At 39.1% G+C, this 27308-nt stretch overlaps 1 protein-coding gene across 2 annotated transcripts; it reads right to left on the bottom strand.

Annotated features, from left to right (window-relative positions):
* Window positions 1–1118: 1118 nt before the first annotated feature.
* On the bottom strand, window positions 1119–25125 carry LOC104414496 (F-box/kelch-repeat protein At1g57790). 2 transcript variants are annotated; one of them, XM_039300922.1, is made up of 2 exons: window positions 24795–25125; window positions 1119–2420 (listed from the first exon to the last, which is right to left on the bottom strand). In XM_039300922.1, exons 1-2 carry the CDS (start codon window positions 24806–24808, stop codon window positions 1331–1333), a joined length of 1104 nt encoding a protein of 367 aa, XP_039156856.1. In that variant the 5' UTR covers window positions 24809–25125; the 3' UTR covers window positions 1119–1330. The 2 variants fall into 2 exon arrangements, with proteins under 2 accessions (XP_039156856.1, XP_010023940.1); XM_010025638.3 differs by lacking the exon at window positions 24795–25125 and adding an exon at window positions 2826–3093.
* Window positions 25126–27308: the final 2183 nt, after the last annotated feature.

Raw genomic sequence — 27308 nt, 5'->3', positions numbered from 1 at the left:
ATAAGTTTAGCTGGTGGAGAGATCAGGTTTCATCCCCTATTGCGGATGCTCATATAAGGTAGAGAGCAATTTGTAAGTTATGCTGTTATTATTTATATAAGATACTATTTGACCATTCTTACTATAACAATATTAATGAACAGCATTTGCTGTTGCCAATTCATCCATGCTTTTGCTTTGACTCTGGTACTTCACTCTAGTGCTATCAATAAATGACTTTCGATTGTTTCTAATAATGATGGATTTGGCAAGCCACTAGACCGTCAAGTGTCCATAGTAACCCCACCTGATGAAAGGATGCAACTCGGATTTTGAGTCAAGACCAAGTCAAGAGACCTCCACTTAAGCTATCGTTTTGGAGGAATTATTAAAAGACTAAGCATCTATTAGCCCTGTGGACGGTTTGACCGTCACATGTCAACGCATATCATAGTTGTCATAATGTGTTGCCATTAATTATGACCGATCGAAACTTATAGTTTGGTCATCATCTGTCAATCCTCACCCAACGGGCAAGAACTCTTTACGCCTATCTAAACTTCATTAGTCTCCACCATCTCCAAACTACGACTTAAGCATCCAACGGCCAATCTGGGCAATCGACTTAGACGCCCTAACATGTGTTCGTGGTTGCAGCTCCAATTTGTGGAGGAAGCCTTAACAAATTCTTGGATATTTACACTTCATAGCTAGAACTTAGCTATACGAAAAGAATCGAATCACAAAATGTTCATCGAATCAAATATATAAACATTGCAATTAATCATTCAAGATTGGCGAGATCCTTATTAACAACATGATATTTACTAATTTCACTGGCCATAATGATTTGCTTTTCATTGTTTACTAGAAAATGTATGTCACTTGAAATGTGTAGTGTAGAGATTCGGATAATACAGTTGAATATCCCCCTTTCATGCGAGAGAGGTTACTGCAGAATTCTTTTTGGTCTGTGGATTTAATGTAAGGCCTAATGAATAAAAAAAAGGAAGAATAGTTAACCCCACTTAAGGAATCAATATTATTTTCAACCCTTCATCTTTTTCCTTGTTCGAAGTTCAAACCCTATGTTTTGCCTTCACTCTTTTGTTTTTGTGTAGAACAGACATCCAGACAGCTAATACAAAAATATCGCCAATATTAAGTGTAAAATTCGAAGCATTAAAAGCAAAATTCAGATGTCAGTACAATTTTACTTCCAATGACCTAACAATTTCAAACATTTAAAATGAATTGCTAACTTTTTGGACTAACCGTGTATCTATCGCTTGTCATTCCACTAATCTGCTCACTTCATCATTGACAACAAACCAAACTTTTTAGCTATGGCTTAAAAGCATGGTTCGATCCAAAGCAGAGGATAAGATTTCCCCTTGACATGCAGCTCGACCGTACCATCTTCGAGGTGGTATATTCCCATGCCTGTGTCTCCTCCGTCTTCGGTAAACTGGGACGATGAGAGACAAGAGTAAGTAAAATAAATACAATTTGGCTTGACAAGATGATCTTCATCGACCTCCAAAGAGAAGGAAGAATTGTCACCCAAGAAGAGGGATGTGTTCTCCAAGTTCTCAACTTCTGTGCATGTTTGAGTATCCAGGTCAATCTCGAGAACACAGAATCGAAAGGTTCTGGTAGATGTTAGTTTTTCCCTTGACACAAACAACAGAGATCCTGTCTTTGATTGCACTAGATACACTTGATCCAATTCCCAAAGGGATCCTGAGGGATACTCATGCTTGAATTCTTGGAGTCTTCGAGGCACCTCGAAAACTACTTGAGCCTCAAACGGAGCTGGTCCATCTACATCGCACCTCAATATCCTATTTTCATGATCGACAGCAACAAAGGACCCCTTGTAATATATGACATCGTAAAATCCAAGTGCATGGGAGTTCACTGCGGTCCACTCCTCTTCCCCAGGTTTCCAAAGCCCTAACCATGCTTCGTCATAGATGACCATGACCTTGTAATCTGAAGATGTAGTAGGGCAATCAGATAGGACAAACTTACTGACCAATTCAACATAAAAGGGAGGTAGAGCTTCGATGTCGGGGAACTTATTCCAATTGGGAAGCTCAATAATATGACAGTAACGCCACATGGGAGTCTTTAGCATACGGAATTCCCAGTCTCTGCTGGTCATCAACACCCAACCTCGTGAAGAGAAATATCCATTTGCCATCATTTCCGGCAAGAACTTTTTGTGAACCTGCTGACATGAGAGGCAGAAAAACTCACGCCACGGCATCCCATCTTTGTCCGTGAGCATCAACCATGGGATGTCGCTCCTCTCTTCGACAGCAGCAGATTGCCACGAGTGGCACACTGCTCGGAATGCCGATAAATTCTTCGGACAAAGGCGCTGGGAGCATAGTTGTAACAACTCTTGTGGGAGCTCTGCCCAGTTTCTCACGATTCTAAATTCAAAGCAGAATCCGACAAGCGAGATAGAAAATCAGAATGGAAAAGGATCAGTAAGACTTTCAGCTACCCCGATGTGCATCTATATCAGGTTTACTATTTAAAGAATCTGCGTATCTCACACAAATCACATCAACACATGCCTTCTTGCCCTTGTTTCCTTCAGAGAACATGCATTCCGATTTCACTCAGACATTTCATCGAATAAGTGGCGGCATGCACTTCGAGTAATGAACCTCCCCTCACGTCCAAGGCCAAAAATCACTATCAGGTTATAGCTACAGGCTCAATGCACATTCGAAACACTGATAAAGCTCTAACCAGAGACGAATTTCACATGCGCCTCGATCACATCTCTCAGACTCGATTACTCATATCAGATTGAGAATCAACTCTCGTACCTGGTAGATGCCATGACCGGGAACACCCCCGATCGAACTGAGAACCAGAAAATTCCCAAGAAATTCGTCGCCGGTGGGTCGCCGCTGCAGAGCACAGCAACTGCTGCGCCTTTAGAAATTTGAAGACGGGCGGCGATCGATGATGCCCCGGACACCGGTCAGAAACAACGGAGAAAAAGCTCATAGACGGAAGGAGAATTTGCGATTCAATTTCTCAGCGAAATTTCAGGTTGCGGCAAAGTTAAGGCATGTGCGCATAAGGTAAAGGTTACATGGAAAAATAGGACGGGGTGAACAAAGACGTTTTGTTGTCGGAACCTTTTTTTTTATATAAATAATAAGTTAATATCTTGAAAAACCCCAAACCTAAGACACGCGACAAATTTACCTTAAAATATTTTTTTGACCACCAAAAACTTCAAACTGGTATACCTTTCATAAATTTACCACAAACTGATACACTTGTAACAAATTTTTCCTCTATTAATTTTCGTCAGATTTTAATGTTAAATTATTAAGTTAAATGACATGTGACAATTGACTGATATACCAATTTGAGATTTTACGCTCCGTTTGTCACAGTTTACAATTTTTGTGATTTTTTTTTTATATTAATCCAATTTAGCGGAGGCTATATTAGTTGCAAATTTACCAATTTGGGGTTTTTTGTAGTCGAATAAATTAGTTTGAGGGTAAATTTGTCTAGTTTAGGGTATTTTATAGTTAATCGGGATAAATTTGTCATGGGTGTACCAGTTTGGAGTTTTTCATGGTCAAAAAAATAGTTTTTGGTAAATTTGTCACAAGTGTACTAGTTTTGGATTTTTTAAGGTATTAATCCATAATAATATGGTTTGTTAAAATTCATGAAAGAATTAATTTAATCACGATTACATAGGTCAACCCATTTATTGGAAAAAGAAAAGAAACAATCCAAATGATTTTCGTGCCCTTAATTTTAAGAACCGCCGGTGGTCCACCTTTTTTCAGAAACAATGATTTTTTAAGGAAAATTTTAAAGTTGCAATATTGAGTACAGAGTATTAATATTAAAAGATCTTATCAATTTTTCTTAATCTGTGTTGCTGCAATGGTACGTAGTACATAACATATCCTTGTAATTGAATTTTTTTTATTAACTATCCAAAAAATCGTAAACATAGTATTATATTTTATCAATTCAATTCTAAACATTTTTAATTTTACTTATTAAGTCCTCAACATTTTCATGTCTTGTCAATTGAGCACATTCGGCCAAATTTGGCTAGAGATCATTGATGTAGATGCCCGTCTATCACATGGTATGATCGGCGCTGATATAAATAATTTTTAATAATATTTTGAATTTTTTTTTCTTTTCTTCCTTATTTTTCTAACTCTAGTCAGTGAGATCATTAGTCGACCGTCACCAGCCACAGGCAAGTGTGACAACCCTCCTCACTTGGTTTGAGCAAGGTCGTCGTCGGCCATGAGTGAGGGCTGCAACAGCCTTACTAGCCACAAGCGAGGGGCTTATGACCTTGCCCAAACCAAGCAAGGTCGTTAGCAATTTCCAGTCAAAATCGATCAGATTGACTCAATTGAAGCAATTAAAAGGTTTAAGATTATATTGGCAAAATTATACTAGGTTTAAGATTTTTTGGACTATTTTTCCAAAAATTAATGTATTCCATTACGGAATAAGAAAAAAAGAGAGAGAGACAGAGACAGAGACAAAGGAAAAAAGAAAAGAAAAGAACATTTTGAAGACTTCTTGCACACTAGATCAATTCTAATATGCAAAAGTACTTTTGAATTAGATTCTTAGGCATTCTTTTTGTTTTAAAAGATACGCTTTCACAAAAGTCTAAAGAAAAATAATGGGATTTTATGATTAGTCGAATTAACTGTTCGATAGGCATAGTATACTTTCTTTTTTCTTTTTTTTGGTAAAAGTAAGTAATAGGCATCAATTTCTAAGCAATCAGAACACAATCTCATCTTCGGATTTTCCACATGCTTTAACATTGCCCACATGGTCTTAACAACATAGAGAATTCTCTTATGGTAAAATTGAATGCTCCATCAATTTCTAATCTTGTAAGCTCGCCTCTACGGTCTATGTTACGAGCGGACATGGTAGGGTGTATTTTCATTACATATATTGGCAATGATAAGTCCCTCACAATTCAGGTTAAAGGTCGTTGAACGCTTATGTGAAAAGGGAAAGCTAATATTTTTCTTATTTTGGTGGGTTATATATCAAGTTCTGTTTTTCTTAAAAGAAATAATTACCATACCCATGTCTGGAAGGATCCCTGCAAATATTTATTTTGAGCATTGATAATTCTACATCAAATAGCCCTTGACTGGCCAAATGCCTAAGATAATATGTTTTTTTCTTTGTCATAACGTGGTTAAGGTGCACTTCTAGATAATTTTGTTGGAGCATCTCTACGGAGGTGTCAGGTTGTGGATTAGTTAAAATGAAGGGACATTGGATATTGGACGATAAATAGTTTGACACTAAGAAATTAAAGATTGTATAGGAAAACAGTGTGCGAGAAGTGAAAAATATTGGAAATTTTGCATACGGATCTCTCGAATTCGTGAAAAGTCGCTGTGAGTATCTCAATTTCAATTCCAAACAATGATGCCAACCTTTGGCGTAAAAAGAAAATCATTCCACCTCTTATTCGTGATTATCGTGGTGGGTTAGAAACATAAGTTAAGGATGATCTTGCATTTTCTTTATCCCCTAACTAAAATAGGAAAAAATTATCAAAAAAATCATAAAATTATTGTAATTGCGACAATTCAATTTTAAACTTTGTTGGGCCAATTTAGTCATAAATCTTTTTATAATTGTGCCAATTCAATCCATCTGATCAACTTTGGCCAGCTAATAGCAAATACTAATGTGGACACCAATCGTTTGGTAAATGTTGACGTAGATAATATTTTAATAATATTTTATTTTATTTCAATTTTTTTATTTTTTTTATTTTTAATTTTTCTTTTTAATTTTCTTTTTTTCTCCTCTTCCTCTTTTTCCAATTTTTCCCCACAGAGGCCAATGAGGGCCATGAGGGCCGTGAAGCCCTCGCTGAAGCCTCACCAGCCACTATGGGAAAAGAAGAAAAAGAATGAAAAAGAGAAAAAGGAAAAGGAAAAGAAAAAAATTAATAAAAAAATTAAAAGAAAATAAAATATTATTGAAAATTATCTACTTCAGCGTCGGCTAGCCAAAATTGCCTCAATAGACTGAATTGACATAATTACAAAATTTTTAAAACTCAATTGGTGAAAAAAATTAAAAACTGAATTGATACAATTACAATAAGTTATGATTTTTTTTTGTTATTCTCTCATTAAAATGAAAATCGATTCATGTTAACTATGTCCAAGAAATGCTTATCGTGATGTGTATTCACAACATAAAGGTTGAATTTTTGAACAAGTCGGTGCATCAGAACGACTGTTAATAATTTCCTTGCATAGTTGTCTAAAAGTTTGTTATAGGAACACTCTCTAACACAAGGAAAATGTTGAAAGTGTCCATTGGACCCCTGTTTTGGATATGAAATTTTCTATTTGAAGTGAGCAGCTTTGTTTTTTTCTTTTTTCTTTTTGTTCAAATAAGTGAGCGGCTTTGTTAAAATGGGTAATTCTTCAATTTTTCAAGGTGTTTGAAAATTTGTAATTCCCCACTCTTCATTGTGCCGATGCTCTAAGGGCACCTATTAACAGGACCCTCGACACATGTAGTGTACTTCCGGATCGCAGACAACATAAATTTTTTTTTCTTTTTATTTACAAGTAACTTACAAGATTTTGCGTTTGTTAAAGGTCGGCGTATTAGTGATAATATCTTGTTAGCTCAAGAACTCTTTTGCGGTTTTCACCATGACCTATACTCGCCAAAGTGTGCTATTCAAGTGGATTTTCAGAAGGCATATGATACCATTGTTTGGGTGTTTTTGGATTTAACTCTCCAAGCTTTTGGTTTTGTTGCCACCTAAATTTTTGGGGTTAAGTTTTGCTAAATAAAATATAAAAAATAAAAAAATCATAATCACATGGCATATAGTTTAGGAAAATTTTATTTTTTGTTATATTTCGTTAAGATTTTTCACATATTTAGGTAATATACACTGGGAGATGCACTTTTGCACAAATGGGGAATTTTCTTGATGGAATATGCGAAAAATATTTTATCGATATATTTAGGGGTATCGTGCTCAAGCAAAATTAGAAATGAAATATACCCCTAAGATACAATTGTTACGTATGGTAAATTGTGGGGGAGGCCACACATTGAATATACGGCCGCACAAGAGGGGTTGTCACTTTTTTAGGGGGGATCGGCAGAAGAAAAGCCAGCGACGTGAGGGTGCTTCGAAAAAAAGAGGAATTGGCTGGAAGGAAAATAATTTGCGTTGGTCATTGGAGGTGGCCGCGACCTCGGATCTGGCCGCCGTCTTTCATCTTTCCAAATTCTGCCCAGCGTCAAAAGCATTGCGGGAACCACACACGAATAGCTAAAAGACAAGCCTCAATCCGATCATGTTGCCGTCCAGTCGTTTGTTCCTTATTTGCAGGTTTCTAGTGATCCCCAGCGCTTCTCAGTCCTTGCTGTGCCGAGCATCACTGTCCTCGACCTAGACGATGCTGCTGCCCTAGTCTCACCTGTCGATCACCATGCCGCAAGCCACGAAATTCACATTTTTACGGCTACAAATTGAAGAATTTCTTGGCAAAGGAAGAACACGTGAACTTGGTCAAAAGCACCACGTCAGTTTGGAGTCTAGGAGTCTTCCTCAACCAACCCCATCTCTTGAAACTTTAGGCATCCATCAAAATTCATGCCTTGCACGCACGCACGCCCTTGTTCATGTTTGGGTTTTGCTGCCACGCGTTGCCACTTTGCCCACTATTACGATTCAACGTCCCAAGCGAATCCCGGAGTTTCTTGGCCCTGAGTCATCGCAAGCAAACACCATCGCATGGAGCAATATTGACGAGCACAAATTTCCTCACATATATTGTCTAATATTGCTTGTTTTGTTTGAAGGAAAAATCCAGGGCAAGAGAAGGGCACACAATCTTTCGGTAAAAGAAAACATGGAGAGAGTTCTTGTCTTCTTTCTCTGCAGGTCAACAAAGGACATGCACAAAGGAGTTTGATACCCAAAGAGAGGAAGCAAAGCGGAGATTTTTGGCTTGGTCTGCTTAGATCTCGCAGTAAAATCAGAATCTCCAGCAAGCCTTGCGGTGACACCTTGCCATATGCTCCAGTCACGCCCATATCAACAAGGTCGATATCATCGCAGGTTCTTGTCTCTGTGCCAAGCTGCTCTTTGACCGACGTTCAACTATTGCGACGAGCCCCTAGTTCCGAGTCACCATCGTACCGTCCTTAGCCGTGCCAAGCCCTAGAAAAAAAAAAAAAGGAAAGCAAAGTAGGTAGTTTTTCTTTCTATTTATTTTATTTTGTTTTTTTATTTTTTTATTTTTAGTAGAATTCTTCCTTAGTGTAAGGATGAGAATTCACGACATGAAATTGCCTCTGAAATTTGTGATTGACAGTCTGATTTTCGCGCCCGAAATCCGACTCACAATCTATTGCACAATCGTCAATCCGATCTCATGCCCGGGATTCGATTCACGATTTAATTTAAAATTAGTCAACCCGATCTCATGGGCGAGATATGGTTCACCAATTTTGAATATCAATCTTATCCTGCTTGATTTGCTGTCGTGGTGTTTGAATCAATTTTATTTTCGTAAAAGGAAAAATCCAAAAAATATTTGAATTACGATTAGGTTGGTTTTAAAAAATCTCTTGTTATCTTGCATATTTAGAATATGAAATTTATTTATTTTGAATTCCTTAAATAAAAACCAAAAAAATGCAATCATTTAGGATGTTAGTTTTAAATTTGAATTGCACGTTTAATTATTTGGTAGTTTTAATTTCGAATTTCATAAAAGAAAAAAAGAAGAAAAATTAGAATTAGGTTCATGAAATGCATGTCATATAGTGACTGTTGTTAGGTTCATTAAAAATTAACCGTCATTAGATTAGGTCATTTAATAAATGTCGCATGACATATAGCTCGCATATTAAATTGCATGTTGCATGTCATTTTAGTTGAAATAATTTTGTACGTCATTGCATTGCATTGCACGTCATTAGAATTAGGTCATTTTGGTTAATTTAGATTGCATATCTAATTGTTGCATGTTCATTAAGAAATCACTAGTTTTTTTTTTTTTTTTTTTTGCTCATTCATATAGTTTAGGACATATTGCCATGCCATATCATTTCATATTAGATTAGAAGCATTGCATTGCATATGGACTATATTCTCGTTGAAAAAGAGAAAACGAAAATTGAGTAATTGCGTGTTAATTAGAAACCATATCTAGGGTTGTTGATGTAGATTTTAATTTAACAACGCAGATGCTTTCGTTGCTATGAGGTAAGTCCTACAATTTATTTATTGCTTTAGTTGGGTGTTAAATTGGTGGTTTGTGCACCCGCATGATCACTTCACATGTTAGGGAAGTAGATTTAAAATCAATTCAAGCTACCCGCACAAACATTTTCGAAAATAAAAGAAATGGTACCAAAAGGGCATTAGAGAAATCTAGTGTAACCAAGTCTCCGTACCCATAATCTCTTGTTCATAGGAGTAAAGTGAATCTCCCGTTACTTTACTTGGGTTCCTAATCGACCCACCAAAAATAGATTAGTGGCGACTCCTAATTGAAAATCAATTGCATGTTAAGAAATTTGAACCTAAGTCGCGAATTGGTATAGGCTTGGGAGAACCCGAGTTAAGTCTAGGCTTAACAATCCATTAGCCAAACCTTAGGTGGTTCACACCCAAAATTTTGGTCGCGATAGGTTTCCCTAGTCATTTGGTTCAGTTGATTATGACTTGCATTCGGATGCCTAAGTTCTCGTTATCCATCAATGGTGAGCTCCATGGCTTCTTCTCCAGTGGGTGTGGTCTTCACCAACGGGACCCTATATCTCCATACCTTTTTACCTTGGTTATGGAGGTTTTTTCGGGGATCCTTCTTCGCCAGTCCAGCCAACTGGAGTTCAAGTTCTATTGGAGATGTAAAGCAACTTGCTTATCTCATTTGTTTTTTGCCGATGATGTCTTCCTCTTCTATGAGGCAAATATGACTTCAGTTTCGCTTCTTAAGGATGGTATTGATACTTTCTCCTCTTGGAGTTGGCTAAAACTGAATTTGAATAAATCTGAAGTTTTTCTCTCGGGTGGACCAGCTAGCCTCCGATCACAGATTTTTTACATCCTCGGCTTCCGAGAAGGTACTTTACCGGTTCGATACTTAGGGGTCCCGATCATCTCTATGTAGCTTGGTAAATCATATTGTGTCTCCCTTGTAAACCTCATTACAGCTAGAGTACAGTTTTGGACTCATCGATTTCTATCCTTTGCGAGCTGCCTACAACTCATAAGGTTGGTCCTCCACTCTATACAAGTTTATTAGGCGAGTATGTTTTTCCTACCTAGGATTGTTCTAGACCGTATTGAACAAGTCTTTAGACAATTCTTATGGAAAGGTCCTAGTCTTGGTAACGGGGGTGCAAAAGTAGCTTGGGATGAAGTGTGCCTCCCAAAAGAAGGAGGATTAGGTATTCGCAAGCTCCGGCATTGCAATAATGCGGCTTTGTTTAAGCACATCTGGATTCCCTTCACTAATAAATAATCTATGTGGTGCAAATGGATACATGCTACCTATTTAAAGAACAATAACTTGTGGGTTGCTTCTAAACCAACTTTTTGTTCTTGGGCTTGGAGGAAACTCCTTATCTAAGAAAGGTCTGTCAGAAGTGGTTTTCTTGGCGTGTTGGAGACGGTCTCTCGGTTTCGCTCTGGTTCAACCCCTAGCGCCCTAGGGGTCCATTGAACTATTTTTTCTCAAATTCTTTCATCTATCGGTCTGGACTTCCTAGGCGGGCTTCGGTTGCAGATCTGTTTTCTCCTCAAGGCAACACCACTAAGGCTATCTTGTTTGGTTGCTCCCTCTTCCGACCCTCTCGCAGGTCCTGATTGGTTCATTTGGACGGAGCACCCTTCAGGGATCTTCTCGATTGCTTCAGCTTGGGATGCAATCCATCCGAAGAGAAATCTCGTCCATTGGTATCCTTTTATATGGAACTCTTCTCTATCTCCATGGTACTGGTTTCACTTATGGCTCATCACCAAAAATCGGCTACCTACCCAGGTCTTCTTACTTTCTAATGGCAGGATTGCTGAGGGTTCTTGTGCATTTTGCAATCTCACACCTAATTCGATTGATCACTTATTTTTTGGTTGTCATGTTACTGCTTCTCTTGCTGCATTTTGGGCTACGAAGTGCAATCTTTCTTGGCAAAACAGGTCCTAGACAAAAAACTTACAATGGACCATTAAACATATATCTGGCAACGACTTCTCCCATTGCATTGCCCGGTTTGCTTTTGGTGCTCTTTGTCACCTTATTTGGAAGACAAGGAACAATATTTTCTTCCAGAGTCATGCCCTCTTCCTACCGCCTTGAAGAACCACCTGTCCAGAGTCGTTAAGGACAAGGCTTCAACTTTCAACCAGGTAGCGGATACGCCAAGAAACATGAGGATTCAGTGCAGTTGGGGACTCGATCCCTCCATTTTCTCTTGATAGGTTTCTAGTCTTCCCTAGTAGTTTGAGGGTTGACGTTATCTGGGTTGCGGTTAGATGCGTGGAGTGAAGTGGGGAGCTGGTTCCAGTTTCCTTCAGTGTTCCCGTTTCTGCTGCGTTTCAAGGATCATCGACGTTGGGCGCCTGTTCCTTACTAGGTGGAGGCCGTTGTTGCTGTCTAGCCATCCTGTCCTTGTTTCTTTCCTTTGTTGCCAAAATTTTGGTTGTTGTCCAATGCTGGTTGGTTGGTTGTTTGTTAACTATTGATTCTTTCCTTTTTTCTCGACACCCTTCCACTCGTTTTGACATGTTCGTCATCATGAGTGTAAGTTTTATAATACCGAGATCCTTCTATTGTATAGTTTTGGTTAAAAGTCAATATATCACTTACCTTACCAAAACAAAAAACAAAAAACTTACAACATTCTTATTGTTCGTCAATTGTAAGGAAATAAAATCCCCACTGCAAAAACTCTAGCAGTTAACACAGGTTTATACAGTACAAAAGGCATCACCTAATAACAGATGTAGGTCAAAAATTTAAACCATGATATAATTGACATGTCTGTTAAGTTTGATATACAAGTTATTCTTACTTATGAACTTTAGCTTTAATCCAGCGCAACTTGCAAGTTAATGATTAGTGCTACTTTTAAGATTCAAGGTGTGATCTCAATCTAAACATGAGTGACCAGTTGCAATGTGCACAAGATCACCGTCAACAAAAGATTTCATGTTAGTTCCCATCAGAAATGATGCACGAACACCACTCCACCATTCAAAGAGACTATAATGATTTGGGCAATTGCATTATGATATATTAAAAAAAAAAAAATCTTTCTCTGTTTTCCTTTTCACAGAAATCCTTTTAGTGATTCAATCAGAAAATTGGATGGTTAAGTATCTATAGCCAAATCATATGAAATTCATGATAGAATATTTAAATATTAAATCATATTTTAATATGACATTTTAAGTTTTTAGAGTAGTCAACACCGATCCTATAAAATCTCATATCATATCGGAGAAAGAGTCCTTAGTTCAAATTTCTAAGCCCCTATGTGACTCTCAAATGAAATATTTTCACATTAGAATATTTAAATCACATATTTCTCTAACAATGTAAGCTTTTAATCTCCCATTTGCTCTTAGCAAAGACTATACTATAATCTCACAAGTCGATCACCTCTAAGGTGGTTGATCTCGTTGCGGAAAGGTCACACATCTTCGACGAAGTCACGAGTACGACGACAACTTAAGTTTCTAAGGTCCCATTTGCTCTAAGCAAAAAGACCAAACTAAAATCTCACAAGTCAGTCACCTATAAGGTGGTTGATTTAGTCATAAAAGAGTCACCTGTTTTCAACAAAGTCATAAGTGCGATTTGCATCGTGGACAAACCTCTAAACGATCATGCTGCATTACTTAGTTACTGCATACTTAGTATTGAGGAATCTGCAGTTAGCATATTAGTGGCCCTATGGTAAAGGCTGGCCAATCTTGTTTCTTTAGGCCATGAGTGGTACATGATAACTATTGCTTAATCCGACATTTCGTAATGGATGTGAGACTTTTTGATTTTGTCCAAAGAGAGTTATCAGCATTGGCAGCTCGTTCTCACCTTTTTAGAAAATAAAGGTAAAGGAATTTTTGTCCTGTCATTATATACATGTATATATAAGTTATTCGTATCATTCGCTGCTCTCAGAATAATAAAAAGTCAACTATATAAAGTATTTTTCCAAATGCTGACCCTGCCGAGGTCAAGGAAACAACATATGATTTAGGAAAATGCGTTGACTTAGGCTAGAAACGGCTGTGACACCACCATCCTTGCCTGGAGGAGGATATGATGGAGCTCACCTTAACCCTGGAGGCCCTCTCCGGCCTCGCCCGCTTGGCATCGCCGTCAAGACCCGCGGTTGCTTGGGCCGGTGCGACTCCGGTCCCCAACCCCGCCCTCCCGCCAAAGTGCGTCACCGTCGCCACCATGGCACCGGGATCTTCGTGACGCCAACAACGACATGTTGGGAAGCCTGGAGGCACTCGTGCTGAGGAAGAGAGCCGAGAGCGAACTGGAAAGGGGGCGTTTCTCCGATGCCGTGGTCTCAAGTAGGTTCTGGTTGACGCGTGTTTGGCTGTAATTCGGTGTTGTTTGGGAACGGTCGTATGTCACGGGTTAACTGGTGGATGAATTGGGTTGGTTTTGCTTATTTTGGAGCATTTGCTTATAGAGATCGGAGAATAAGTGCATGGTCCTTTTTCAAACGATTGAGTAGACCGCAGTTGATCCTGTGGAGCAGATGGAGGAACGGTAAAGACGGTTTTTCCTTTGTTACGCGGGTTGTAAACTTATAGCAATGAGGCCGGTGGGATCAATGCCATGTGTAAAGATAGGTTGGTCCATCAATTCCTATTGTCTGAGGTTGAGATATTTTCTATGAGAAAAGATCACTTGAAATGCCAAAACTTAGCACGGATGGACACTTAAGTGGTAAAATCGGAGCAAAATTGATTAGTTAAGTCGAGAAAATCTTGTCAAAATATGGACAAGGCAATTTTCCAGTGATATAAGTGCAAAACGGCGTCGTTTTGCACGTTGATGTGGCTAGACGAGTGCAAAAACGACATCGTTTTGCTACCGAAATGGATATATAATTAATAAAAATATCAATTAAATAAAATTTAAAACCAAATTTATATTTTAAGAAAAAAAAAAAAGAGAGGAAGATGGAGGTTGCAAGCAAGTGAGGGCCCCCACCTTTGTTAGGAAGGGTCGGCGATGGCAAGGAAGGGTTGGCCAAGGTCGCCGAGCTTTGGCTAGGGGCTAGCGATCCTGATCAATCGATGGCGAGGGCCTGCGAGCCCTCTAGTCAAGGCTTGATGACCTCGATCGATTGACGGCGAGGGCCTATGAGCTGTCACCCAAGTTCGGGGCAAGGGTCGTAGTCCTCCCCCAAATCAAGCTAGGGCTCATAGGCCCTCATCATCGGTCGATTGGGTCACTGGCCCTAGCCAAGGCCCAACCTCATCAAATATTTATATTGAAATTATAAAATAAAATAAAATAAAAAAGACAAGACGATGTCATTTTGGTGACTCATTGCTGGTTCAACTCTCCAGCGTGTCACATAAGCGAGTTATATTATTAAAAAATTGTCACGTAAGATTTCTGGCCACCTTCGTCAAACTTGGCACTCAAATGTCTCATTTTTCAAAAAAAGTGACATTTAAGTATTACTTTCATAACTTTTGACACTTAATTGTCCCTTTATGCCAACTCTAGGTGCCCTTCTTCCCATTTTCTACATATTGCCACAGTTTGATGGTGAACTTTCTAGGTTTGTCACCACTACGTAACAATTATTCCAAGATGAGAGTTTACCCCTTTACTGTAGTTGGCAAGGTGTAAGTGTTGATTTTGCTAATGATGTGAATGAGTTTGCGCTAAATGTGGCGCCTTTGTGGATGAATAAGAGATTCATGTTAACATTTCATTTTGATTATATACCCACGTTGTTGCTGAAAAGGTGGGAAGGTGAAACTATAGTGCCGCTCTTGAAGATTTATGAATTAGGGGTTTGAGCTCCATTCAGGTCTGAAGATTTATGAATTAGAGGTTAAACTTTCATTCAAGTCTGTTGTCAGGTTGGGGATGTGCAACTATAGTTGGGTTCTTGAAGAATTATCGATTAGAGGTTTATGTTTTGTTCAGGTCTATTGTGAGGTTGGGAATGGACAACTCTAGTTGGGCTCTTTAAGATGCAAAAGAAGCGTCAACAACTTGACCTCAGGAATAAATCTAAAAACGGAACCTGTAGTCTCTTATGATTTCACTAATAGGGAGAAAAAGGGGAAGGAGACGGGCCAAGGGCTGTTTAGGTAACGAGATTCAAGTAATTTACTGCATGTGCATGATTTAACGTCTAGATTGTGTTAAGTAGTAAAGGGTCTGACCTACTTCTCGAGCAATCAGAACACAGTCTCTTTTCCAGATTTTCTAAAACCTTTACGATTGCACCGTGCCCATGATCTCAAGAAATGGGAGAATTCTCTTTCTTTAAAATGCAATACTCCATTAATAAATAACCTTAAGATTACCGAATTTTGTGTTTTAGGTATTAGAGACCTGGGTACTTGCTCTCATCAGTGGTTTTGGACCGGAAATAGAGAGGGAAAGAGAGATCCCTATATCAGTGAGAATTTTTGCTCTTGTTATAATTCTAAAGCCAATGTTCTTTCCTTCCTCTAGCTTATATTTGTCAAGGGCATTTTCTCATGGCAGTGGAACAGTTTGATGAAGTTGAGAAGTCCTGTCACGTCCCGAACCTCGAGCGCGCCAACATCCCACCATGGTCATGCAAATGCGACATTTCCAGGTAGTGTCACCGACCCCATTCATTTATTATTGCGCAAACGGAACGTATTATAAAACCCCTGACAATGAAATACGAGATAGAAAAGCAGGAAGCAAAACCACAACATAACACTTTTATAATTTAACAGAATTACAAACAGAGGTCTACGGCCAAAAGTCTACAAAAGATCGGCTCTTAAAAAGGAACTGTCCTACGACCTACAAGTCGGACATGTTCTGAAATCCTTATGACTTCACCTCTGCAACTCCTCAAAGCCAACCAAAGTTATCTGGCCGCTCCGTCCACCAAGGACCTGAAATTTTACTCCCACAACCGGGATGAGATATTGTCTCAGCAAGTTCAACCCCCTAAACCCCTATTAGAAAGAAAATACACCCCGAGTGGCCTAGCCACATCACACAGAAGACTTACCTCGCCTTAATTCGTTCATGCAGATTAGCACAATTTGTATCACACAATCTCATGTAGTAATAATAATTCAAACAAATGGGAACGCCATCACTTTCATATAAATCGCAATCGCACTTAGCACGCATTCCAATTATTATTCACTGACACTCAAGGGCATAGCCTACTCACAGTTCGGCTATCTATTGACATTAATGCCAGGCATTGCCTCCCCCCTTGGAGCGCGGCTTCGTCACTACGTCGACGGCATTCCCGAAGGAGCATGGGTCCAATTGGCCTAGCCTCTACTGCGACTCGAGCCACGTCACTCTATTGACGGCATTTCTAAAGGAATAAAGGTCTAGTTGGCGTAGCCACTCATCACACCGAATCTTTCAACCAAAGACACGACAATTCAATAATCAATTGCACAAATCATCACTCAATTTGCAATATCTAATCATTAAATTCATAATCTAAATACACAGCAGCGATCAGCGCGAAATTCTGAGAATTTAGAGTCCCGAAATAATTTTCGGAATTTATTAAATTATTAAATTTATTCCAAAAATTAATTAACTAATAATATCTATATTTTTCACAATCCACACTCAATTTATAATATCCACCCATCAATTTCAAAATCCGAATACACAGCAGCGATCAGCACGAAATTCGAGCAATTGAGGTCATAAATATTTGTTTTGAATTTATTTATTTATTTATTTATTTATTTATTTTAAATAATTTTCGGAATATAATAAATTATTAAAAATTCCAGAATTTCGAAACATTTAAATAAATAAAAAATAAAACATATTATGTCACATCAAGGCTTATATTAAAATAAACCTACTTAGCTTTAAACTAAACACACTTTAACTTAATTAAACACCCTAATCTAATCCTCAACCAAATAAATTAATCTAACCACCTAAACTTACTTAACTTAGACTAAGCACACTTAGGGCATCATTAACCATCTAATCAAGATTTAGTGAGCTAAATTCACTGGAATCGCTTTCCGACGAGTCCCCGGCGAAGAGGATGGCGAGGCCGTCGACAAATCTCCTCGGGGCGACGCCAAAAGAGGACTGGAAGACACCCAAAACAGGCCTTGAAGATCCGACTAGGGCTGGAACTCCGGTGGCTGCTCCTTGTTGGTTAAGGGTGCTCTAGTCACCAATTGGGCGCGGGACCGGCGGAAACGAGCGGCGGCAGCTCGTTCAAGTGGAAGCGATGACTCGGCGGCCAAGCAAGACCTCCGGTGGTGGCTAGCGACCAAGGACAAAGGCGGACGACGGAGCTGCAAGGTCCTGGTCGCGCTAGCAGTGGCTGAGTCGAGCGCGAGTCGGCCGATCGTGCAAGCGGAGGAGAAGTGGCACTGGCGGCAAGCTAGCTTCGGCTGGCTCACGGTGGCTCTCCGACGAGCTAGACGACCAAGAACAGCGGCTGACGAAGATGATGGAAGCTCGGGGGCGCTCAAGCTACGGCGGAACGACGAGCTGGCCGACGAGGCGCATGCAAATGGGCGACGACCGCGATGGCGACGGCTCCGGCGACAAGCGGCGGTGTCGAGCGAGCAAAGGAGGCGAACGAAGGGGGCATCGGGGCTGCTGGTCCAACCGGTCGAGCTCCTCTCTCTCTCCTCTTTTCAAAACCCAACAAGCTCCCTTGATTCAAGGAAGAAGATGATGGTAATAGCCCACCTTTCCAAGAGCAAATCCTCACCCTCCACTTGTCAACATCCTAGCCACTCTTGCCCCACACCATGACATCACCAAGTGATGTCATACTCCACTAACTCAATCCTCCACAACCTCTTCCAATGGGTGCAAATTTCATTTTCCGCCGGGGCATAAAATCTTGTACATTAATTTCTTCAATTACATTCAATTCTCTTCCAATTGAGTCCAATTGAAGTCCATAAAATTAATCAAATGTCACCACACTTCAATTCACATATTCACTTGTCCGTAGAACCAACTTAAGTCCCAAAAGCGCGACCAAATGCGAGCCTACTAATTTCTCGAGTCAAATTAGCCATTCTCTAATTATTTTGCTGAAAAACTCGGCTTACATGAAAAATCTTCCGAAGATGAGTTAATGTTCCTAAAATAATTTGTGACACACCATGACTTCCAATTTCTGAATTCAATCTCAATTTCACGGTTAATTTCACTTTGGCACGATATTAGCGCATCTTGATCTACCGGGTAGCTTTTAGAAATTTTTGTGCATTTGACCCGTGGTTGATCAATTCAAGCCACAATGTACATCTTTGACACATTGGCGACTCTCAGTTGTCGGGATAATCTCAAGGTTTCAAACACGCACACATGGTACCCAAACAATAGAAAAGAATTGTGTGATCTTGTGGAATCACCCACACTTGATCACATGCCTCTATCGAGTCGACCTATCTCCAGTCTCTAATCGATTTTTAATTGTGCCGTAATAACCCTTGCAGATTAGCTCGGTCGAAAGGTCGCTTCCTAGTCAAATTCTCGAGTCTGATGCATTAGAATCTCTTAATGGCTTCACCTGATAGACTAGTTTTCACATGAGTGGCCGACTCAAGGAAAAGAACTATATGCGTGTCAACGAAATGCCCGTCTCAATTTATTGAAAATAGAATTGGAAAATCGGGATGTCACAAATCCTATTCCCTGTCCATATAGAAAAATCCCTCCATTCATCGTTCCAAATCATTCAAGGTATGCTTTACTTGCTAAGTTTGACCAATGCAGTTACTCTCTAGTTTCTTATATTGTCGGTTTATCAGTGTCAAATTTTTGGAAGCTCTCATTTACAGTGTACACTGTGAGTGGACATCTAGTTAAAAGGTGTATTTCTGCTATTAAGGATCATCTTTTGATTATATGAGTTGTAGTTCTCAGAGGTTTTTCTATTCTTTCATCATTATGATATGAGTACTGGTGATAGTTTTATGACCATCTCTGAACACTCTGATTTGAAATTTACTTGTAAAAGTTGTATTTATAATTTGGCAGTGATGAGTCAATTCAAAATTCAGTGACAACTTCTGACTCTTCTCTTTTTTTTTTCTTTTTCTTTTTTTTCCTTTTTAACCTTTTCTTATTCCTATTTCCATAGGATCGAGTCAAAAGGCTTTAACATAAACTAGCTGCTATAGATATCTCTTGAAGGTTGGCCGTGGATTTATAAGCAGAAACCGAAACAAGCTATGTCGTTTACAGGTTTGTTATTCCTTGCAAATCATTATGCTTGATTGACTCGCTTTGGATAACCCACCTATCATGGTGACTGATGAGTGCCATGAAAGTGAAGTCCTTGGCCGCAATTTAGTGGTTATCGTAATAATCGGTTAAGCAAATTTGTTTATTTGCCTTGCATCCACTGGTAAACCAAGTAATAAAGAGGACTTGTTTTCAAGGTTCTTCTTGTGTAAATGTTGCTTCACTTTTACCACTAGTTTGAGAACTAAGATATTTTTTTAGTCCTTACCGATGTGCAAGTTTGGGCGTGCATTGGTGTGATTGGTACTTCACACAATTGATATAGGTTACACACTTAAAAAAATATGCACATCAATGAGAGGTACTGCTTTTAAGTGAGTTCCTTCGTTTTGTCACTTCCTTGTATGTGTCAGCTAATTGAAGGGATTTTGCATAAGACTTCTACATACTGTTCTGTTGCACTTTCCCTCCTTTTGTTCTATTCAGAAATAGATGACATGCAAGTGCTAGAGAGATGCAATTGACAATTTTATACCTAAAGAATAATCTAGACAATAGGTATATAAGACAAAGCAGTTGACTTTCATGAACATTGCCTTAGGTAAACACCTAATTTGGTTGCTTTCATGACAAAGAGGTGACTGGAAGGTCCCTTGCATTCTCATGTAGGGGTGCTCGGGTCTAAAGTGGGTAAGATCTAGACCTGGACCCTATACCCGACTCTATTATAATCGATTCTCCCTTTTTTGGACCTTGTACCCGACCCTGTTTGTATCGGACCCTATACCTGACCCACCCTATTTTTCCGGTTCGATTCCAAGGTCAACCATGTTTTCACTTAAACTTGTTTTGCAACCATCCGATATCCTATACAGCTTCGAGTTTACATTAATACACAAGAAAATAATATAATCCTCCTAATTTATATTGAAACATTAAGTACTTGTAATCAATAAGTACATAAATTTTTTGACTAAATGAAAAATTAAGAATCCACAAGACTAGTTATCATAAATAAAATCATAAGGCAAAGCAAAAATCATAACATTACATAAACATTAGCAACAAATATAGGTCTAATATTAGTCTCATTCCCACAACTACTATATGAAGCTCTTTATTTATCTAAAACGGTTAACAAATCTCTACTGCAAGCATAACTCTTCCACCAAAAGAAAAATTAGGCGAGCCAATCCACGTGATACACATGAATTTGGCGGTGACGGATGCTATCCATCCATCAGATGTTGCGAGAGGGAGCTGATGAGGGAGGGAAGCGAGGGAGGAAGAGGAACGACAAAGGAGGAGCGCCGTGCATGTCTAAGAGAGCCAAGAAGAAAAACGCATTTCGACTGTGGGAGTGAGAATAAAAATCAGGGGAAAAAAAAAAAGGATTTTGGACCTCTGTTTACAAAACTGATTCCAAAACCAGTCCGGGAACCGGTTCTCAGACCGCTTCAAACCAATTCTAAATTTTGGGAACCGATTCCCAACCCTATTTTCTGCGTGGACCAGTCCGGTTCCTTGGTATACCTGGTCCGGTTGCACACACACCCCTATTCTCATGTTTGTGGTGCAACAACAAAATGATCAAAGGCTTTCCATCAAATGTAAGACTCTCGTGCATGAGTAGCTATTTCCGCATAATTAGTATCATAATAAGTGGAGAGCACACTCATGCTCATATGTTTTGCACTCCTTTTCTTTTTGAGAAAATTCTAGGTCTACCAAATAGGCATCCAACGTTAACCTGCTATTCCTCAATTTTAGGACATAATTTGTGAGAGCATCTGTGCATTGCGATTTCCATAAGCGTAGTTCGTGTTTCTTGAAAGTGAGGACAATGAAGAGGAGAAGCTTTTGGGTTTTAGAGTTTCTATTGTGACCGCATAAGTTTAGCTGGTGGAGAGAGCGAGTTTCATCTCCTGTTGCTAATGCTCATATAAGGTAGAGAGCAGTTCGTGGGTCATGCTGTTATTAGTTATATAAAATACTATTTGACTATTCTGACTAAAACAAATATTAATCAACAAGATTTGCTGTTGACAATCCATAATCTATGTTTTAACTCTCTTTCTCTCTCTAGTACTTCACTCTAATGTCATCAATGAATGATTTTTGATTGTTTCTAATAATGATGGATTTGGCAAGCCACTAGACCGTCAAGTGTCCATGGTGACCCCGCCTGCTAACAGTAATCCTACTCAATGGGAATGATTAAGAAAGGATGCAACTTGGGTTTTGAGTCAAGACCGAGTCAAGACCGGTCAACTTGGCAATAAGACCTCCACTTAAGCTATTCTTTTGGAGGAATTATTAAAAGACTGAGCATCTATTATCTCTGTGGACGGTTAGACCATCACATGTCATGATCTATTATAGTTGTCATGATATATTGCCATTAGTTATAACCAATTGATGCTTACAGTTTGGTCATCATCTATCGATCCTCACCCAACGGACAAGAACTCTTTACCCCTATAGCTTCATAAGTTTCCGCCATACTCCAAACTACGACTTAGGCATCCGAGGGCCAATTCAGGCAATCACCTCGGATGCCCTAACCTGCGTTCATGGTTGCAGCTCCAATTGGTGGAGGAAGCCTTAACAGATCCTTGGATATTTACACTTAACAGCTAGAACTTAGCTTATACGAAAAGAAGCGAAACACAAAATCCTCATCGAATCAAATATATAAATATTGCAATCAATCATTTGAGATTGGAGAGATGCTTATTGACAACATCGATATTTACTAATTTCACTGTCCATAATGATTTGCTTTTCATTGTTTACTCGAAAATGTATGTCACTTGAAATGTGCAGTGTAGAAATTCAGAAAATACAGTTAAATTATTCCCCTCTTTAATGCGACCAAGGTTCTTGTAGAATTCTTTTTATTGTTCACTCGAAAATATAAGGCCCTAATGTATAAAAGAGAAGAAAAATAGTTAACCACACTTAATGAGTCAATATATTTTCGACCCTCCATTGTTTTTCCCTGTTCAAAGTTCAAACCCTATGTTTTGCCTTCACTCGATTTTGTTTTTTGTGTAGAACCAACACGATATAAATTTCAGAAATTTTACTTCCAATGACCTAATAAAAGGAATTGCTAACTTTCTGTACCAACCGTGTATCATGCAAGGCAGCAGACCTTCTCATAACCAAATATTATTTATAGCATTTCAATCATTTATTAAACCATATAATAAATCACATAATATGGGCCACAATAATTCTACATTCTCCCACTTGGCCCATATGATTCTCCTTTCATGGTTTAATGAAGACTATAATGTGCACAATAAGATTAGAGATAAAACAATAGAAAGAAAACACCCAGATGTCATCACTAGATGTAAAATTCGAAGTATCAAAAGCACAAATTCAAATTTCAGTACAATTTTACTTGTTCCTTCTGTGGATTTGAGAAGCCTTTGAAGAGTCAATGACCTAACAATTTCGTGTTCATAAAAGGAATTGCTAACTTTCTGTACCAACCGAATAATGGAACAGTATCTATCCTGTCATTTCACTAATCTGCTTACTTCATCAGTGTTAACAAGCCAAACTTTTTAGCTATGGCTTAAACCAAAGCATGGTTCGATCAAAGCAAAGGAGAAGATTTCCCTCGACATGCAGCTCGACCATACCATCTTTGAGGTGGTATATTCCCATGCCTGTGTCTCCTCCATCTTCAAAAAACTGGGACGATGAGAGACGAACGTAAAAGAAAAATAAATACAATTCGGCTTGATGAGATGATCTTCATCGACTTCCAAAGAGAAGGAAGAATTGTGGCCCAAGAAGAGGGACGTGTTCTCCAAGTTCTCAACTTCTGTGCACATTTGAGTATCCAGGTCAATCTCGAGAACACGGAATCGAAAGGTTATGGTAGATGCTACTTGTTCCTGTAGTGACACAAACAACAGAGATCCCGTTGTTGATTGCACTAGATACACTTGATTCACGTACCAAAGGGATCCTGGGGGATACTCATGCTTGAATTCTGGGAGTCTTTGCGGCATCTGGAAAACTACTCGAGCCTCAAATGGAGTTGGTCCATCAACATCGCACCTCAATATCCTATTTTCAAAATCGACAGCAACAAAGGACCCCTTATAATATATGACATCGTAATTTTTTTCATCTGTGGGGGATTCCACTGCCGTCCACTCCTCTTCGCCAGGTTTCCAAAGCCCTAACTGTCCATTGTCATAAATGACCATGACCTTGTAATCTGGAGATGTAGTAGGGCTATCAGATAGGACGAACTTACGGACGAATTCAACATCAAAGAAAGGCAAATCTTCGATGTTGGGGAACTTATTCCAATTGGGAAGCTTAATAATATGACTGTAACGCGACATGGGAGTCTTTAGCATGCGGAATTCCCAGTCTCTGCTGGTCATCAACACCCAACCTCGCGAAGAGAAATATCCATTCGCCATCATTTCCGGCAAGAACTTTTTGTGAACCTGCTGACATGAGAGGCAGAAAAACTCACGCCACAGCATCCCCTTTTTGTCTGTGAGCATCAACCATGGGACATCGCTCCTCTCTTTGACGGCAGCAGATTGCCACGAACGGCACACTGCTCGGAACGCCGATAAATTCTTTGGACAAAGGCGCTGGGAGCATAGTTGTAACAACTCTGGTGGGAGCTCTGCCCAGTTTCTCGCCATACTAAATTCAAAGCAGGATCCGACAAGGGAGATAGAAAATCAGGATGGAGAAAGATCAGGAAGACTATCAGGTACCTCATTGCGCATCCAAATCAGGTTTAATATTTAAAGAATCCGCTTATCTCACACAAATCCCATCAACACATGCCTTCTTGAACTTGTTTCTTTCAGAGAAGATGCATTCTGACTTAACTCAGACATTTCATCGAATAAGTGGCATGCACTTTGAGTAATGAACTTCCGCTCACATATAATAAGGCCAAGAATCACTATCAGGTCATGACTACAGCTTCAATGCACATTCGAGACATTGATAAAGCTTTTAAAGGAGACGAATTTCACATCAATTTCCACCAAATCACATTAACACATGCCTTCAGAGGACATGCATTATGCTTTCACTCAGACATTTCATCGAATAAGTGGCATGCACTTCGAGTAATGAACTTCCGCTCACGTAAGAGACCAAGAATCACTATCAGGTCATCACCACAGGCTCAATGCACATTCGAAACACTGATGAAGCTTTAACCAGAGACGAATTTCACATGCGCCTCGACCACGTTTCTTAGACTCGATTACCCATATTAATATTGAGAATCTACTCTCGTACCTGGTAGATGCCATGACCAGGAGCACCCCCGATCGGACTGAGAACCGGAATTCCCAAGAAAGTCGTCGCCGGTGGGTCGACGCTGCAGAGCACTGCAACTGCTGCGCCTTTAGAAACTTGAAGACGGGCGTTGATCGATGATGCCCCGGACACCCTTCAGAAACAACGGAGAAAAAGCTCAAAGACGGAATCCAGAAGATTCTTTCGGCTCTCGCTTCTTTGACGGATGTGTACGAATGGCGGAAGGCGGTCGTAGGCGAACGCCGGAGACCGGCCAGCCGACGGCGGGTTTCTTGCTCGCGGGCGTCGTCCCTTGGGTGTTCGTCTGTCGTTCCAGAGAGAGTGAAATAACAAAGGGGATAGAGGATGGGTTCCACTTGTTTTACTGGCCAAACTGATGGGCTGAGTTTGGAGCCCAAACCGAATGGGCCAAATTAGATCAATATCTATGGGCTTCGGCCAGTTATCTGGATGAACGTAACAGGCCCAATCAGATTGAGGCATTTTCTACGGCGGTTATTTGTTATCCGTCCATCATTTTTTTTTATTGCTCCATTGATTTATTTATTTATTTTTGCACATATCACAAAACTTGGATTCAATTCGTCGGCAAAATTTCATGGGTCGGAAAAGTTATGAACGCACGTGCGCATAAGGTAAAGGTTGCATGGAAAAATAGGACCAGTTGAACAAAGACATTTCGTTTCCGGTGCTTTTTTTTTTTTTTTGAAATAATATGGTTTGTTAAAATTCATGAAAGGATTAATCTTTATCATGATTAAATAGGTTGGCAAGTTTATTGGAAAAATGAAAGAAAGGATCCAAATTATTTTGGTGCCGTGAATATTAAGAATTGTTGGTGGTCCGCCTTTTTTCAGAACCAATGATTTTTTAAGGAAAATTTTTATTTATTTTTTGGAAATAACTATGGGAAAGTTTCAAATGGGTTTATCTCTTATAGATGGGCAGTGTATGAATTGATTCGGAGCAAGTGCTTCTTTTTTCCTAATAACTGTAAAGTAAACTTGGCCATCGTTAGTTGTATGGTGGCAAGATTTAATTTAGGAAAATTTTAAAGTTGCAATATTGAGTACGGAGTATTAAAATTAAAAGATCTTTTTAATTGTTTCTTAATTTGTGTTGCTGCAATGGTACGGAGTACATAATATATCCTTGTAATTGAATTTTTTTTTATTAATTGTCCAAATAATCATAAATGTAGTATTATATTTTTGTCATTTCAGATTTAAACTTTTTAATTTTGCCAATTAAATACATTCAGCCAAATTTAACTGGAAATCGCTAATGTGGATGTTGTTTGTCTTACATGGCATAGCCGACACTAATATAGATAATTTATAATAATATTTTAAATATTTTTTTGTATTTTGAATTTTAATTTTAATTTTAATTTTTCCTTTATTTTTTCTTTTCTTCCTTGTTTTTCCAACTTTGGCCAGTGAGTTTGGCTGCCAACCATCACCAATCGAAGTGAGGGTCAGCAACCCCCACTTGGTCTAGGCGAGGCTCTCGCCGACCATGGGCGAGGACTATGACACCCTCACTAGCCACACCCCTAAGCGAGGGGTAGCAAGGGGTTCGTGGCCTCACCCAGACCAAGCAAGGGTCTCCAATAGTCGTCAATGATTTTTGGCCAAAATCAACCAGATAGACTCAATTGATTAAACATGAAATTGTTTAAAAATTAATATACAAAAATTATAAGATTCAAGACTCAATTGGTATACTTGCAATAGGTTTAGTATTTTTTTGGACAATTTTCCCAAAAACACAATATGTTTTTTTTTTTCAAGCCGAAGTCATAAGTGGTTCTCGCGACCTACCCTCGAGGGGAGGGAATAGGTTTAGGGGTATTGCCTAAAGGACGGGCCTAAGGCTCATGATTAGGTGTGAGCTTTCCCAAACCCATACCCCGCGTGACATTGGGATATTCTTTAGGAATTTTTGCACAAAAGGAATGGAATCGCCATTAGCCTATTGGGGTTGGCTAGAAACCAAGTGAGACATGAGAGTGTACCTCACTTCCTACGCAACCAGAGAATCTAGGGTCGGAGACTTGATTACATTAATCGACCAATTAGTGCCCTTTCGGTACCTAATCTTTTTTATTTAAAAAAATGATTTTTGGCAAGCAGTTTGGGTTGATTTTATACCTATCCACTAACATGTGAGGTGATCATGCATGTGCATAATTATTAAAATAACAATCATAGCTACCAAGATGCTAATTGCCATAAAATTAAACACGTGCAATTAAACATAATAAATATGTAAACTAAACACATGATCCAATCAACATACGAGCAAATAGAGGTCTAATTACAGTAAGAATGTAAAACATAGCAATTCCCAATCAAACCCTATATTTTTTGGATTTTTGAATTTTTTTATTTTTTAAAATATTATTTTAATATTATAATAATATAATATATTTAAAACAAACTGGGTCGGATCCCCGGTTGGGTTCGACTCGGTTCGGCGAAAAGGGCTCAA

The sequence above is a fragment of the Eucalyptus grandis genome, chromosome 8, assembly GCF_016545825.1.
Source record: "Eucalyptus grandis isolate ANBG69807.140 chromosome 8, ASM1654582v1, whole genome shotgun sequence".
NCBI lineage: Eukaryota > Viridiplantae > Streptophyta > Magnoliopsida > Myrtales > Myrtaceae > Eucalyptus > Eucalyptus grandis.
The sequence above is the reverse complement of the archived record's forward strand: the minus strand, read 5'-3'. Positions and strand labels throughout refer to the sequence as shown.